The sequence below is a fragment of the Elephantulus edwardii genome, unplaced genomic scaffold, assembly GCF_000299155.1.
Source record: "Elephantulus edwardii isolate Elephantulus edwardi_28Jun2011 unplaced genomic scaffold, EleEdw1.0 scaffold00009, whole genome shotgun sequence".
Classification (NCBI taxonomy): Eukaryota; Metazoa; Chordata; class Mammalia; order Macroscelidea; family Macroscelididae; genus Elephantulus; species Elephantulus edwardii.
The window spans coordinates 11,177,787-11,193,675 of record NW_006399759.1 but is presented as its reverse complement, the minus strand read 5'-3'; the positions used below and the strand labels follow the sequence as shown (position 1 = coordinate 11,193,675).

Here is a 15,889-nt window from a genome sequence, read left to right as displayed (position 1 = left end):
TATATATTTGCTTTTTTTACTATCTTCTCACCATTGTTTCTGTAAATCTTTCTGACTCCACTATTTCTTTGTATGTATGCAATACCATAATTTCTTAAGCTAGTTTATGTGTGTTTTGGGTTTTTGCAATTTTTTATTAATAATTATTGCCACTAAGAATCACTGTACCTTCAGCCATTTAATACTAGTAGGTAATATGTTTAGAAAAACTTCCCAAAAGATTCCTAGGCTGGGTGAATCTTTAAATACATCATCAAGCTACACTTGAAAACCAGTAAACAAATATACATTCCCCTAACACTGACTCTGGGTACACAGGTGGCTTAGTAGGTAGGTGTTGCACTGCCAACCCAAGGCAGGCACAGTTCGATTCCACCAGTGTACCTGCTCTGCAGGAGAAAATTGCCAACCCTTGTGCAACTTACAGCCTCAGAACACCTGCTGAAGGCTCAGCTATGAGCCAGTTCCTACTGGATAACAATAAACACCACCACCACTACTGTTGGTTTCTTTAGGTTTTTTTAAGTTTTTAATTTTGACAAATCTGACAGGCTATTTTTTTAGAGAAAGTATTGTTTCTTTAATTTGTTTAAAAAAAAAAAAAACTTTGAGGTTACGAATCTTTCCAAAATCGTATCAGTTGTTTTTCCTTTATTCCCTCCTAAAACTGAACATGTACCACTGTTTTGTTAATTTTTTTAATTTGTTTTTATCCTAAGAATTTTAAGATACCTTTTACTATCAGGAAACTTGCAATTAATATGTGTGTCACAACACTTTTTCCCAGGTAATGGCTATTCTACCTAAATAATACATTTTGCCATGTGCAACTTTAAGGTTCTATATAGTCAAATATATTCCTATCTTTTTGGCTGTTGTACATCACTAATAAGTTACTTTCTCTTATTTAAAGCTATCAATACATTGACCATATAAATTATTCCAGTACTATTACAGTTTTACAGACAATGTAGAATTTATTTTAGACTGCAGAGAAAAGTAGAAAAACCAGTTATCTTTTTCTCAGTTGTCTAAGGACATATACTGATAGAAAATATCATCATTATCATCTGCTAAAATTCTCACTTCTACAAGTGTGAATTGTCTCGTCTGTTACTTTGTCTATCACTATCCTACTGTCATGGAGGTTGACTCATCGTGACTTGTCATCAATTTCTGTCTTCATCTCAATGAGAGGAGACTGTTTCACCTTTCTTCTATGAAATAACTAGTGGATTAGAATTGCTGACCTTTTTGTCAATAGCTCAATGCTTAATCAGAATTCCAGAAGAAAAAGTATAATAAAGGAGTCCTGGGATTTTTTTTAATTTTTTTTTTAAACGGTAGCTCTGTTAGACTTTTAGAAAATCTGTTGGGGATTCTATACTATATCCTTTCTTTTAGAATTCTCCTGGCTATTCCAGCACCTATTTTCTAAAGATAATGCAGAATATTTTCTAATTGCCTCATCTCCTTAAATCTTTAGGTGATAATATGTAGAGCAGTACTTAATCTACAGATTCAGAAGAGAACTTAGCATTAAATGTTAAGTCTTATCATGTATTTGTTTAAAAGCAATAGCAGCAACAGTAAGAATAAAGGTAAACACTGTTTTAGTTAACATTTCCTGTGTACTTACTATATGCCAAACTTACTGGATGAGTATTGTAATCATCACAACAGTTTTATGTTGCCAGTACTGATGAAAAACTTAAGGCTCACAAACACTAAACAAATTGGCTATGGTCATGATTAACAAGTGAAGTAACTGAAATTTTAATTGAGGCAATCTGAATTGGGGAAAGCATGGTATAACAATTTTTACGTTTACCTTTCATTTATTGAACTTTACTTCTCAACTGAATTTTCAATTCTTCCTTAAATACCTGTAGGTTATTTAGTTCCAATGTATACTTACTTGCAGTTTTTAATAGGATTTCTTTTTCCTTTAAATTTCTAATGATTTATTGTTTGCATAATATTGACTTTGGAATATTCAATTTGAAAGTGTCACCTTATGAAATTCTTTGACTGTCCCTAAAACAGTTTTGGTTGATATTGAGTTTTCCACATGCACAATCAAAGCCAACTAAATAATTCTATTTTCCTTTATTTCTCTCTTACAATGCTTAGCTTAATTAACCCTGCATGTCTTAATGATGGTATTACTTTTTTAATATGGTAATATATTTTATTCGTAATATTTTCTTTATGATCATTGCCTAAGAGAAACAGTTTTTTTAAAAGGTTTGACACTGGTGATTTGCTAAATTTGCATCTTTCCTTCTTTAAGTATATTTTGGAACTGTTATATATCATATAATGGTATTATCCCTTCATCTGTGAAACTATTTGGGGTTAATGCTTTTTTGACACATGTAAAATTTCTTCTTTCACAGACAGTACCTGTTTAGATTCTAACTCCTCTCAGGTCAATTTTATTAGTTTTTTATTTTCCTAATAAATTATTTTAATTTTTTTTAAATAGTTCTAAATAATTTTCTGTACTTACATATAATCTAGCTGTTTTTGTGTAACTAAAAGGAAGATATCTGAACAAATATATACATCAACATAACTAGAAAACACACAGACAGGTTAAGTTAAACATGAAATCTGGAGCAATGTAATGGTATACAGCTTTATATTCATACCATAAGTTTTAAAAAGAAACCTTTAAATACAGATGTAAGTAGTCAAGTGTTACAAGGAGAAGAGTCCCTATATCATAAATGGCTAATATTTTATTATTAAACCAAAACGTCAGATAGAGGTTTGAACAAATACAGTAGGTACCAGGGAAATGAGACTGAGTAATCTGCTTCCAAAAGAGCTAAAAAACCTCATGGAGCACAGCTCAACTGAGCCATGCAACACTGGGGTTGCCGAAAGTTGAAACTGCCAAGTGATGTAATGGGCTCCTAGGATATAAACTTACAGAATCCCAAATAAGAACAGAATGCTCAAAGAATAAGAAATTAAAACTTTGAAAGGAAACCATTTTTCTACAATGCTTAGTGAAACTTTAATACAAGAAATAAGATACTACAATTAGTCAAGGAGAAAGATGCATTAATGCAACCTTTATGAGAAAATCAATTAAATCATTTTAAAAAAGGACTTTTTGTCCTATACTAAAATACTAATAAATAACCAAGAAAAAAGTTACTTCTTTGTTTTATGAAGTTTTTCTATAAATCTCTTACGCCATACCAAAAATGCATGGGTTAGAGAAAAGGCAGTGTTCTGAGAGGTAAAATAGATTTAAAAATAAAGATCTCAAATTAACAGCCTAACCTTAAAACTCAAGAAACTAGAAAAAGAAGATAAAAACAGCCAAATCTACCAGATAAGAGGAAATAACAAAGACCAGAGCAAGGATAAATGAAATGGAAGACAAAAACAAAAACAATTACATAATAAACAAAATCAGAAGTTTATTTTTTAAGAGATCAGTAATAACAATAAGCTTTTAGCTAGACTAACAAAGAGAGAAATGATGCAAATATCTAAAATTAGAAATGAAATTGGGGATACTAAAACCAATTCTACAGAAATAAGAAAGATCATAAGTGAGTATAAAAATAATTTTATGCCAATAAATTACTTGGAAAAAATAGAGAAATTTCTGGAGCTATGTAACTCAGTTCTTGTAAAAATTAGTGTGCGTGTGTGTGTGTGTGTGCTCGCGTGTGCACACGCGCATGTGTGTGCACACCTTCAAATCAGATCTGACTGGTACAGGAGGAGGTTATTCCTCCTTCCCCAGTAGAACATATGGTGGATTCAAACTGCTCACCTCTGGGATCGCAGTACAGCTTATCTTGTAAACATTCTTATCCATAAACACTGTGCACTTGCACTTAATATTTAATAGGATCTAAAGGAGTTTTTTTGACACAGATCTTAAATGCAAAGCTTGTGACACAGATCTCAAGTGTTAAGTCGCTCATCAAAAGGTAGTTCCATGGGAGAAAGATGTGGTCACCTTCATGTAGATTTACAGCCCTGGAAACTGTATGGGGCAGTTTACTCTGTTCTACAGGATCAACATGAATAAATATCAACTTTATATTAATGAGTTTTTTTTGAAAGCAGTAAAATGAAATACTCTGACATGATACAAACCTACCTGTGCACATGATTCTTCAGGTGTTTTGGCACTAACTGAATAAAGTGCTGGGAGATCTAGTCTGTGCACAGAGAATTTTTCTAGAGTGTGCAAAAGTGCTGGAGCAAGGTGAGAAGTTTGACCTGAGCCTCGTTCTCCAGACAGCAATAACCTTGGCCTGTAAGAGGTTGGCTGGTGGTATGGTGACCTGTAATACATATGAGACATAATTATTTCTAATAACACATTCTGTTTAGCAATATGAGACATAAGGCAAAATATTAATATTCAAAAAACATAAATCTATATGATTTTCTTCTTTTATTTCTAAGTACAATGAAATCTTTCCCTATCAATTATAGTTTTAAAATGCTGAAACTTCTAACCATAAGAATAAGCAAGATAAAGTCTAAAAACTCATTCTAAACAAAACTTAAAACATGAGGGTACACATCCTATCATACAACTTGCATGAATTTAGAAAATTCATCATTTAGTTGTGAAATGTTAAAAATCCTATTTGTTCAACAAATTCTCTTATACAAAGAAAGTTTATGCAAGCAGTGCTTAAGAACAATAACCTTATGGACAAAGAAAATAAGCAGTTACAAAGAATTCAGATGTATGTAACAAAAATTTTCATAAATGCTCATTGAAGAAACACTTATAGACTACTTCCTATGCTGAATACCCTAGATCTACTTTATTATTAATAAATTAATATTAACAATATTAATTTCATCATAGAGTTCTCAATTAATTAGCCTATAGTGAAAAAGAAAATGCACAGATTACTATAATTTGTTGTTACAGGTAGCACAGGACCTAAGCAGTTTTTACTAGGAAGTGTTACTAAAGCAAAATTAAAATATATTGAGGAACAAAAGGTATTAATTAAAAAAGCAAACAATAGGATGTGCAAACAAAACCCCAACAACCTAGCAGTACAAAGATCAAAAGATCATCGACCTTTGAGTTCTATATAGTTTAGGAAGTAAATTTATTTTAAGAATTGGGAAATCTAAAAGGACATACAGAGACTGGAAAGGGTTGGAAAGGAGAATCAGACAAAAAAGGGCCCGGCAACCCATGTTAAAAGTTTAAAATTCATACATAAGACAACAAGGAAACATTAAGAAAGAAGAGTGACACAATTATATACATATTTTGTTCAGACAACTTAGGCTCAGTAAAAGAAAAGGTTTTAATAAGAAATATTAACCAAATTTAGTAACAACTTCCATTAAAATAGGATTATTCACTGGATACAGAAGGGGAAGAAGTTCAAGATGATGTAAGTTTAGCTGTGACATGGATTGTGACAATGTCATTAAAAATAAAAGACAGAGTAAAGAGAACGGGGGATTTGTTAGCAACATGTTGAAAGATCTCTGGTACAGCAAAGGGGAAATCTGTAACTAGACAGCATCTGAAACTCAAGAGTAATTTAAGTGTAAGACAGAGGATTGAAAAGTTGGAAAACAAAGTAATTGATCAAATAAGCAATTTTGGTGGCATAGTCCATAGCATAATGCCCTGCTAAACAAAACATTACTTCAAATGATGAGAAACCTCTTTTACTTGCTAGGTTGATAAATTAAAATTTAATTTTGGGGGAATTGGCATTTTGACAACTATTGGAAGTGGAAAAGTTACAATCTTTTGTGAAATTTATATGGCAGTTCTGAATATGCTTGAAATTGGACAAAGCACATGGTAAGGTGTTTGCTGAACCAAGTCAGACTAGATAAAAATGTGGCATCAGCATTGGAGAAAGACTCAACCAACCAGTAATATGCAGAAAACACAACCTTGCTTGCTGAAAACGACACTGTGAAACACATAGTGATGAAGATCAACAATTACAGCCTTTAATATGTATTACACAATATGAAGAAAATGAAAATCTGCACAACTGGACCGAAAAGTAACATCATAATACATGAATTAAAAACTTGAAATTGTCAATTAATTTCACTCCATTTGAGTTGACTATCAACATCTCTAGAAGTAAAGGTTAAGCATGAGGTTCTTGCATTAGTCAAATCTACTGCAAAAGAGAGGGGGTTTTTTGAGTTTTAAAAAGCAAGAATGTCTCTTTGGTGAATAAGGTGCACCTGATATAAGCAATGAGACAATTCAATTGTCTCAAATGCATGAAAAAGGTGTACAATAAAAGTGGAGGACAAATGAAATGCTGATGCAGTCAAACTGTAGAACGGATGAAGAATAATGAATGTACTGTAGATGGCCAAAGAACCAACAGGTCAATTTCAGGGGGAAAAACAAACAACAACAACACGTGATCCTGAGAAGAAATTTCAGCTTAATTACCTCGACAAGTAAATCACTAGAAAAGATTATCACGTTTGGTAAAATAGCAGAAATGAGGGAAATCTTCAATGAAATGAATAGACAAAATAGATACAACAAAGGATTCCAATATACCAATGGTCTGAAGATGGCACAAGAATGGGAAATATTATTTTTATTTCTTCCCCCTTTTTTGGGTTCTTTGTGAAATAAGTTATGTTATTATATACTGGTTTAGTTAAAATCTCGCATACATTTGTTTCTCACACTGGATCTTTCCCATTTCCTTTACCCATCCTATCCTACACCTACAACACAAGGCAGTAAATTGTGATCCCCAAAGAAGAGGTCTTTTGATCAATTACTGGTTCACAGGGCATGGAATTAAACTGAAGCCAGAGCTGGAATGATAACTTAAAGTCAATCCTGCTTCTTGGAAAACAATGCCACAGCCAACTGATATATGGCATATGCTGTTCTGACAATTCTAAGAAACATGGTGGCTCTATACAGGAGGTCATCAGCTATCCCCTCCCCCCCTTAGATGCACTGGAATTCCATTATCCTCCTGAAAAAAATAGCTTTTGTTTTCTTCTCGAACTTTATTTTCAAACTGTCTGCGTAAAGCAGTACTTAGGTCATCTGGATAATTTGACAAAGAGCCAGCAAATTCTGCAGCATCTTGGCTATATTTTTTGCCCACCAACTGTGACAACTCGCAAAGCTATGATTAACATGCCCCACCCCCACCCATTCTCACGCCTCTGCTCCCATCCTTCCCCTCCTTGGATCTTCACACTCATTCTACAATAATGGACTTATACAGTATTTGTCCTTATGGGACTGAGTTAATTTACTTAGCACAATGCTGTACAGTCTGTCAAAACTGGTCAATATTTTGTTCTATTATACAGAAAGGGGCCACGAGTAATAGCCAACTCAATAACAACTAGAAACAAACAAAAGTACAAAATGTATATACTAAGATATTCTGCAACTGAACTACTCTTAGGATTCCTTTAGTTCTTAAGATTGACTACCCTTCCCCCTCCCTCCTCTAGCATAGTATTTATTCAATCCTTGACGGTATGCTGAGAAAGGCAGAGGGTCAGAAAAAGCAAGGAAAATCCTTGACAAGATTGACACAGTGGGTCCATGTATCACAGACATCATGAAGAAGGCAAGATTAGGATCTATTATCCATCAGGTTGCTAGGAGTCGTAGTCCATTCAATGGCACCAGTGACAGCAGCTTAATTATAACATTTGTTTGTTTCCTTTCACTAAAATTTAGGTTTTAAGACGTCAGGGTTTTAACATATATGAAAATCTTATAAATTAGAGGTGAAAATTTAAATTGGTCCAATATTTCTAGAAGGATATTGCTGAAAAAGAAACCCACCAACAGTAGCCAGGCTAATGTGACTGAAGACATGCACTAAGGTTATGCTTTTTACTTGTGTAGTACCTTTTTTGCATTAGTCTGGCATGCTGAGATGTGTTGCTCAAACAGAAAATGAAAACAAACAAAAATCATGCATAGCCCTTACTAAATAAGGGACTTTCTTCTGATGTGTCTATTTTTGAGGTGTGTGAAAGCCCACACTGGACCAATATAAGGAAGCAATGCAATTCGCTCTACCTGTTAAGGGCAGGAATCAATTTAGAAGTCATATAGGACAAAGGTTGGAAGCAGGAGTGCAGCCACTTCCTAAACAACATGCCTCTGGAAATTATGAACTTTGATAAATGTTGACAGTTGGGGGGGGGGGAGTTCAGTCCTTTTGTTCACAGGGTCGCTGAGTCGTGCTTGACTCAAAGGCAATCAACAACAATAGGACAAAGGAAAGAAAATTTAATCCAGGAAACCAACAGGACAGAGGCTGATAATGCCACCTACTAACAGCAAACTCATGGGCAATGAATTCCTGGGGCTCCACCTTCCTCATCTATAATATAAGGAAAAATGATCACATGTATTTTAGATTTGCTGAGAGGCTTACATGCATCAGCATATATAAAACACCCATTCTATCCACCTAGCATAACTTTCTTTGAGTTAAGTTCTCAAGTACTTTCATCCCTTCATACTCAAAGAGCCAGTAAAGGACACTATTTCTTCTGTGAAGCCTTCCTAGACTCCCTGGTGGAAGTTTTTTAATTCTCCTTTCATAATACATTATATATACTACGAGGTGTGTCATTTCTATAACAGCATCAACATCTGCAGAGTAAAAACTATGTTACATCTTATTTATGCTTTCCTTCTCAACATCTAATACAATGTATTGCATTGTAAACATATAAAATTAAGCAATGTGTGGGTAGATGAATAAAAGAATAAATAAACTAATATTATTATGATAAAAGAAAAAATTGTTCTACGATATAGCTATCTTACTCAAAATGTAAACTCAGTACCATCAAGTAAGAACTGACTCATATGTGACCCTTAGCAATCATATCATGGGAGAATGTCCATTTTCTCCCTTGGAGCAGCTGGTGGATTTGACTCACCTAGAACTGAGTTGACACTGCAACTCATTATTGATCCACTAGACATGATTAATGAAAATCACAATTAAATAAGTGAACTAGAAAAACAAATGTAAAAGAAGTTAAAAATTAAATTAACACCTGGAGAAAAGCTAAATCAAAATGTGTAATACATGTTGATGTTGTTGTTGTTGTTGTTCTTCGGTGCTGTCAAGTTGAGTAAGACTCTAACGACTCTGAATAACAGATCTCTGTCCTATTCTGCGCCATCCTCATCATCTCTGACATACTTGATCCCACTGCTGCAATTTCTGTGTAATTCATCCCATTTGGGGGGGGGGGCATCTTCCTCATTTTTGCAGGCCCTCTATCTTTACAAATATTATGTCCTTTTTGAAGGAATCATCTCTCCTAACAATACGCCCAAAGTATATGAGACAAAGCTTTGCCATCCTTGCTTCCAAGGAGCTCTGTCTGTACTTTTTCCAAGACAAATCTATTTGTTCTTTTGGCAGTCCATGGGACAGTCAGTGCTTTTCTCACAAAGAACCACTAAAGGCATTAATTATTATTCTGTCATACTTCTTCATTGTCCAGGTCTCAGACGCGCTGAATCAAGCACACATTAGTCTTCAAACTGACATCAATGCACCTCAATAATCTAGAGAGTTCCCTGACACTGTATTTGCCCAGTCCAATATATCTTCTGATCTTCTAACTGCTGTTATTATGGGTACTGATTGTTAATCCAAGTAAGATGAAATCATTGATAATTTCAATCTTTTCTCTATTACGATGTTGTTTATTGGTTTATTGGTGAGGAATTTTGTTTGCTTGATGTTGAGATTCAATCTTTATTGAAGGTTATAGTTTTTGATCTTCTGCATAAAGCACTTCATGACCTCCTCACTTTCAGCATGCAGGGCTGTGTAATCTACATAATGAAGAGTACTGGTGACCAATACAAGTAGCACACATGAAACCAAGAGTAAACGTAGTGAATAAAAACCTGTCTATCTCAAAATAGGAAATGTGAGTTTTCTAATGTAAAAATATATTTCTGTATTGCTTTCCTGAAAAGAGGCTCTTATAAAATTTAAATGTCTTTTGAGAATTCCTTATCTTCTACTCTTTTATCATTAAAACTAACCTTTTCAACACATACAGCACAAACCAGTTAAACAAGAGAGCGGGAAATGGTTATCTGGCCATAAAAGAGACATGTGTAATGCTGTAAAAGTCTACAAAAATATTGCTGAGACCTGGAAAAAAAGAAAAAAGGATCTGGAAAAGAGGAGAATCCTTAATGAAATGAGTTTGCTGTTAAAAAGCACAAGAAATGATGGAAGTAAATTGGCCTAATTTAAATCAAATGCAATTAAAAACAAAAGATGGGTTTCATGCAAATAAGCCAATTTAACTTTGCAAAAAATCACTCAAACTGAAATGGGGGTAATTTGAGTTCAAACTGATGATTCAAAATGTATCTAAAGAAAAATTACTTAAACTTCACCCAACCTAGCCTCTTCTAAAAGAAATACTACTACACCAACTAACCATAGCCTTTAACTACAACACTGATTATATAAATAAAATAGTGATGGTGTTCTTAGAACATCAGAAAGATCTGGCCTCTTAATTGTTCACTAAAATTGTTCGCCTATTAAGGGCACAGCAAAAGATGCTTCAATACTGATGATGAAAAGATAAATAGAATAATCGTGAAATTGACAAAACAGGGACCTTTATATTAATAAAGTTTTGCAGAATTATAAGTTATTTAATTAGTGGGCAATTTCTAATTCAAAACTTCAAGGTCCTACTCTTAAGTTCTAGTAAATATTTCATTAATTGTCCATAATAATTCACATTGAAAAGCAGTAACATTAGAGACAGAGGTTGATTTTCTTTTCCAACAAGAACAAAGTATCAAGCAATAAACAGTACAAAAGATTATCCTTTTGGGGGCAAAAAAATTATGTTAATTAGCTAATCAACAAACTTACCACCTAAACAAGTACACAGCTTTCCAGAATTGTGTCCAAGCCACAAGAAGAAAAAGAGTCAAATAAAGTCCCCAAGTTACAACACTTAAAACAAGGGGTGTGTAGCCCATACAAAGTTATGCTGCTAACCCAAAGGTGGGGTCTCTCGCGTGGTACAAATCGACCACCCACTCCGTGGAAGAAGGACAAGCTCCTTTGGTGAGATTTACAGTCTCAGAAACTCACTGCACAATCAGCTAGCTATAGGTTGTTCTAAAAGGACAGCAATGAGTAAGTGAGTGAATTTAGAACTAAAAGCAAAAATGCACTACAATTCTAACTGTAAATAGCAAATTAGTCTAAAAACTATAAAAAAAATCACACATAAAGTCAAGTACTCACATTGTAAAATGAAGGTAGGGTTTATGTACAGCAGCAGCCGATGACTGTTTCTTTGGTGATCCTGAGTGACAACTGGTTTCAAAAATTGATAAAGCATTCTCATCTTCACTATCATCTAAAAGTAGAGCTTCTAAATCTGTTGATAAAAAAAAAACCCCAAAACAAAAAAACCCATGGGTTATGAGGCTTATAAATTTCTCTTCTAAAACTAACTGCACCCTAAAAAATTAAACTTAATAAACTAACAAACACCTATTTACTAAGCAAACTGATAAAACTACAATATTTTTTATACTTTCAAGGGAAATCACTGTGAGTTCTTTCACCTTCACAGTTATTAATTATTATAAGATATAATTTCTAAGTCATCATTTGCTAACTGCGACAAGTTCTAGTAAAGAAATGGCATCATTAACATTTTTACACATCTACTTATTACAATTCTTGAGATAATTTTACAGTCCACATTACAAAAGGTACTCTATTTACTTAATAGGGTAGTTGAGTCATGATCAATTCTGAAAAAGTAAAAACAGGAAACAAATTGACAATTTTCAAATGATAAACACATACAAACTTTTTCAAGGAAAAACTAGTCCAATTAGATGGAGTCAGGAATTCACTCAAAATAAAGACAAGGTTAATAAAGCATTCATTCAAATAGTATTCTGCAATAAATGAGTTTTAAGTCTCACTGGACTTCTGGGTTTAAGTCCATAATGAACTTAATCCTAGTGTCCTAGTTGAACTGCCAAACCAAAGGCAGGCAGTTGAAATCTCCCAGCTGCTCTACAGGAGGAAGAAGCACAGTGCTCCCTCACGCAATTTACAGCCTATGAAAACCTAGTGAAGCGTCAGCAAGGAGTTGGTTCCAACTAGAAAGGGTTTTTGTTTGACTATATGGAAATAAAATCCTTATGAAGAGTATATAATAAGTAAAAATGTTCCTGGACTACATCTTTACGTATTAACAGTTGTAGTACATGTACAAATCACAAATGTCTATGCATTCAAATGAAACAGAATACTACATGTGTAGTACATTCAGGAGAGCATTGAGATGGACAAAAATACTACTATCTTTCTAAAATCATGGGGGGAGGGGAATGGAGGAATGTTTTCTACAGTAGAATAATGAAATTGTGCCACAAATATAGCTATGAGTGTCTGATATAAATAATGATGGTTTTACCATCAGTGAATTCTAACAGGTGAATTCAGAGAAGAACTGATAATAATTTCCTCAAACTAAGAACACAAAAAGATTAAATATTCTCAAAATCATTTTATGAAGCATGCATAGTTCTAATACCAAATCCAGGCAAAGATACCACTGAAAAATAATATTAGAGACCAATATTCCACTCCAAAGTACTGAAGAGCAACGATGTCACTCGAAACTAAAGTGCACGGGACACAGGCCATTGTCTTTGCAATTACTTGCTATGCATCAGAAAGCTGGACAATGATTAGAGATGATCGAAAGAAAATTGATGCCTTTGAGCTATGGTTCTGGAGAAGACTGCTGAATATACCAGGGACTGCTAAGAGAATAAACAAGTACATCCTGGAGAGGGTGAAACCAGGCTGCTCCTTGGAGGCAAGGATTCTGGAGCTTCATCTGACATACTTAGGACATGCTGCAAGGTTGGATCAGTCCTTGGAGAGGATGTCGTGCTTTGGAGCACAAGAGAGGAAGACCCTCAATGAGATGGACCGATTCAGTGACTGTGGTAATGGAGAGAGGTGTATCAGAGGTGATAAGATTGGCACAGGCTAGAGTAGTGCTGTTGTAGGATCGTTATGAGTCGCAGGTGTCTCAACAGAACATAACAACAACAATCCCTCATGAAACCGAGTGCAAATTTCTAATCAACAGAATTTAAACTCCAATATAATACTAAAAATATCATTATGAGAAATTCGTTTCATACTAGGTATGCAAGGAGTTTCAATGTATGAAAAACAATCCTCTCTGTAAATGTTCATTAAAATTAATAAAATTTAATAATAAAAAAAAGAAAAACAATCCATGTAATGCATTATTTAGAATTTAAAAAGGAAAAGAACCACATAATTATATAACAAATTGCTGAAAGTTCATTTGACAAAATCCTACAACCTTTCTGACGATCTAAAAAAAAAAATAGAATGACAGAAATGAAAAAGAAATTATTTGATAAAATTTGAAGTATATAAACAGACCCAAGAGCTAACATCACTGTCAGTGGAGAGAGACTTGAAGGCCTTCCTCTTGCAAAAGTGAACCAGACATGGATACCCTTTATCACCACTTGTATCCTAAGTTCTAGTCAAAGCAACAATACAAGAAAAGGATATAAAAGGCATCAGAATTGGCAGTGAGAAGGTAAAACTATATCTATTTACAGAGGATATGATCCTATGTAGAGAAAATACCAAAGACTCAGCAAGAAAATTACCAGATTTTTTTTTAAATACTAATTTTATTGGAAAAACCTGAGAAGGATGTATTAAATTAAAAATTACATTGTCTTAGATCAATTTCAAATGATTTTTTTTTTCATTCAAAAAATGTCCGAGCACTTACAAAGTGCCAGGTTTTAAAATACATGGTGAACAGGAGATACCTTATCCTCCCAGAGCGTACATGAAAGGAGGTGGTGATATCACAGAAATACTGTAAGGTGATGAGTTTGTGACAAAGGAACTGAACGGTACCTCATAAGAATATACAGTCGAACATCTAACTCAGTCTAGGGGAGCCAAAGAGGTTCTTAAATTCAGCAGATGGAGTGCTTGAATAGAAGGGTAAGTACTTATTCAGAAGAGGAGGAGAATGTAGAACCAGTCAAGTAAAGGGAGCCTGAGAGACCCCAAGAGAGAGGGTGGGGTAGGTTCAAGGAGCTGGAAAATGTCTGGACGAGATGAAGGACTAAGTGAAAAGACAGTCAAGGTGAGAATGCGGAGATGACAATCAAGATCCCAGAAGGCAGCAGGAAACCACGCAAAGAGTTTACAGAAGGGTGCAACATGACGTGTTACGTAGGAAAAATCTGTTGCCAGGTACCTCTCCAAAGTGCAAGTGTGTCAGTACAAATACCAAGGTGCACCTGATCCAGGACATGGGATTTTCAACTGCTCTGTACGCATCTGCACCTGACTGTTGGACAAGGAAGACCAAGGAAGAACTGATGTCTTTGAACTGCGGTGTTAAGAGAAGAGTACTGGCTACCCCAGGGTTAGAACAAACAAGTCTGTCTTGTAGGAAGAGCAACCGGGGTGCTTCTTACAGGCAAGGATGGTGAAACCTGTCTCCCACATCGGGCATGTTGTCAGGAGGGGCCAGGTGTTGGGAAAAGACACCATGCTGGGAAAGGTAGAATCACAGAGAGAGATCACCCTCGACAAGATTAACTGACACAGTGACTGTAACAATAGGCTCAAGAGTGGTGGAAGGAGTGGGGACAACACAGGCCAGGCAACATTCTACTCTGTTGTTCAAAGGGTCACTAGGAGATGTAGTTGACTCAACAACAACAGCATGACTGCATATATATGACTGCACGTACACCTTAGAACGGTGATTCTAACTGCAGCGTGGTAAACACACTGGGACAAGGAAGACTAGAGACAAGCACAATTTTCAGCAAAGTGTCACAACAGAAAATTAGCATACAAAATCCACTCCAATTTCTCTATCATAACAAAGAGAATGCTTGATAAAAAATAAGCAATGTATTTTACAATTGCCAACACAAAGTTACATAATTAATCTAACCACATATACAAAAGGCTGATACAAAAACAACTATAAAATACTATTGCTGTTGTTGTTGATGATGATTGCCTTCGAGTCAAACATGACTTATAGTGACCCTATGAACAAAAAAAAAGGCTTGAAGCCCCTCTACAACTAGGGATATTTATCAAAGTTCACAGAGTTTCTGGAGGCATGTTATTTAGAAAGTGGATGCCACTCCTCCTTCCAAACCTATTGTTGTTATGTGCCATTTAGTTGCCTGCAATGTATAGCGACCCTATGTACAGCAGCTCTCTTCTCTTTCCTAATCTAAGCCAGTCTCACTAATTCCAACAAATCAACCCCCACGGTCCCAGTTACTATAGCAATCCATTTCATCCCAGGTCTCCTTCTCCTGCGCTGTTCATCCACCCTTCTGAGCATGATGTCCTTCTCCAAAGACCAGTCTGTCCTGGCCAAGTGCCCAAAGTAAGTAAGGCAGACCTTCAAAATCCTAGCCTCCAAAACAACTAAGAGATATCATCTCACCCCAGTAAGAATTGCAAAATTTAACAGAACAGCAAACATCAAATGCTAGCGAGGTTGTGGAGAAACTGGAACACTTAGTCATTATTGGAGGGACTGTAAAATGGTGCAACCACTATGGAAGGCAGTATGGCACTTTCTCAATAAAATAGAAATACCATTTGACCCAGCAATTCCACTACTGCCACCAAAGCAGATATATGCACATCCATGTTTATTGCAGCTTTGTTCACAATAGCAAAGAGCTGGAAACAACCCAAGTGCCCATCAACAAACAAATCAATAGAGAAGCTCTGGCATACTCACACAATGGAAT

The 15,889-nt window shown here is 35.0% G+C and overlaps 1 protein-coding gene across 2 annotated transcripts in view; it reads right to left on the bottom strand.

Moving 5' to 3' along the window:
• Positions 1-15,889, bottom strand: part of ATAD2B (ATPase family, AAA domain containing 2B) — a 194,860-nt gene that overhangs the window by 67,861 nt on the left and 111,110 nt on the right. For both annotated transcript variants that reach the window (XM_006880636.1, XM_006880637.1), the window contains exons 17-18: positions 11,307-11,442; positions 4,133-4,319 (exon numbers count right to left, since the gene is read on the bottom strand). In XM_006880636.1, coding sequence (XP_006880698.1) covers positions 4,133-4,319; positions 11,307-11,442 — 323 coding nt within the window. The remainder of the gene's footprint in view (positions 1-4,132; positions 4,320-11,306; positions 11,443-15,889) is intronic.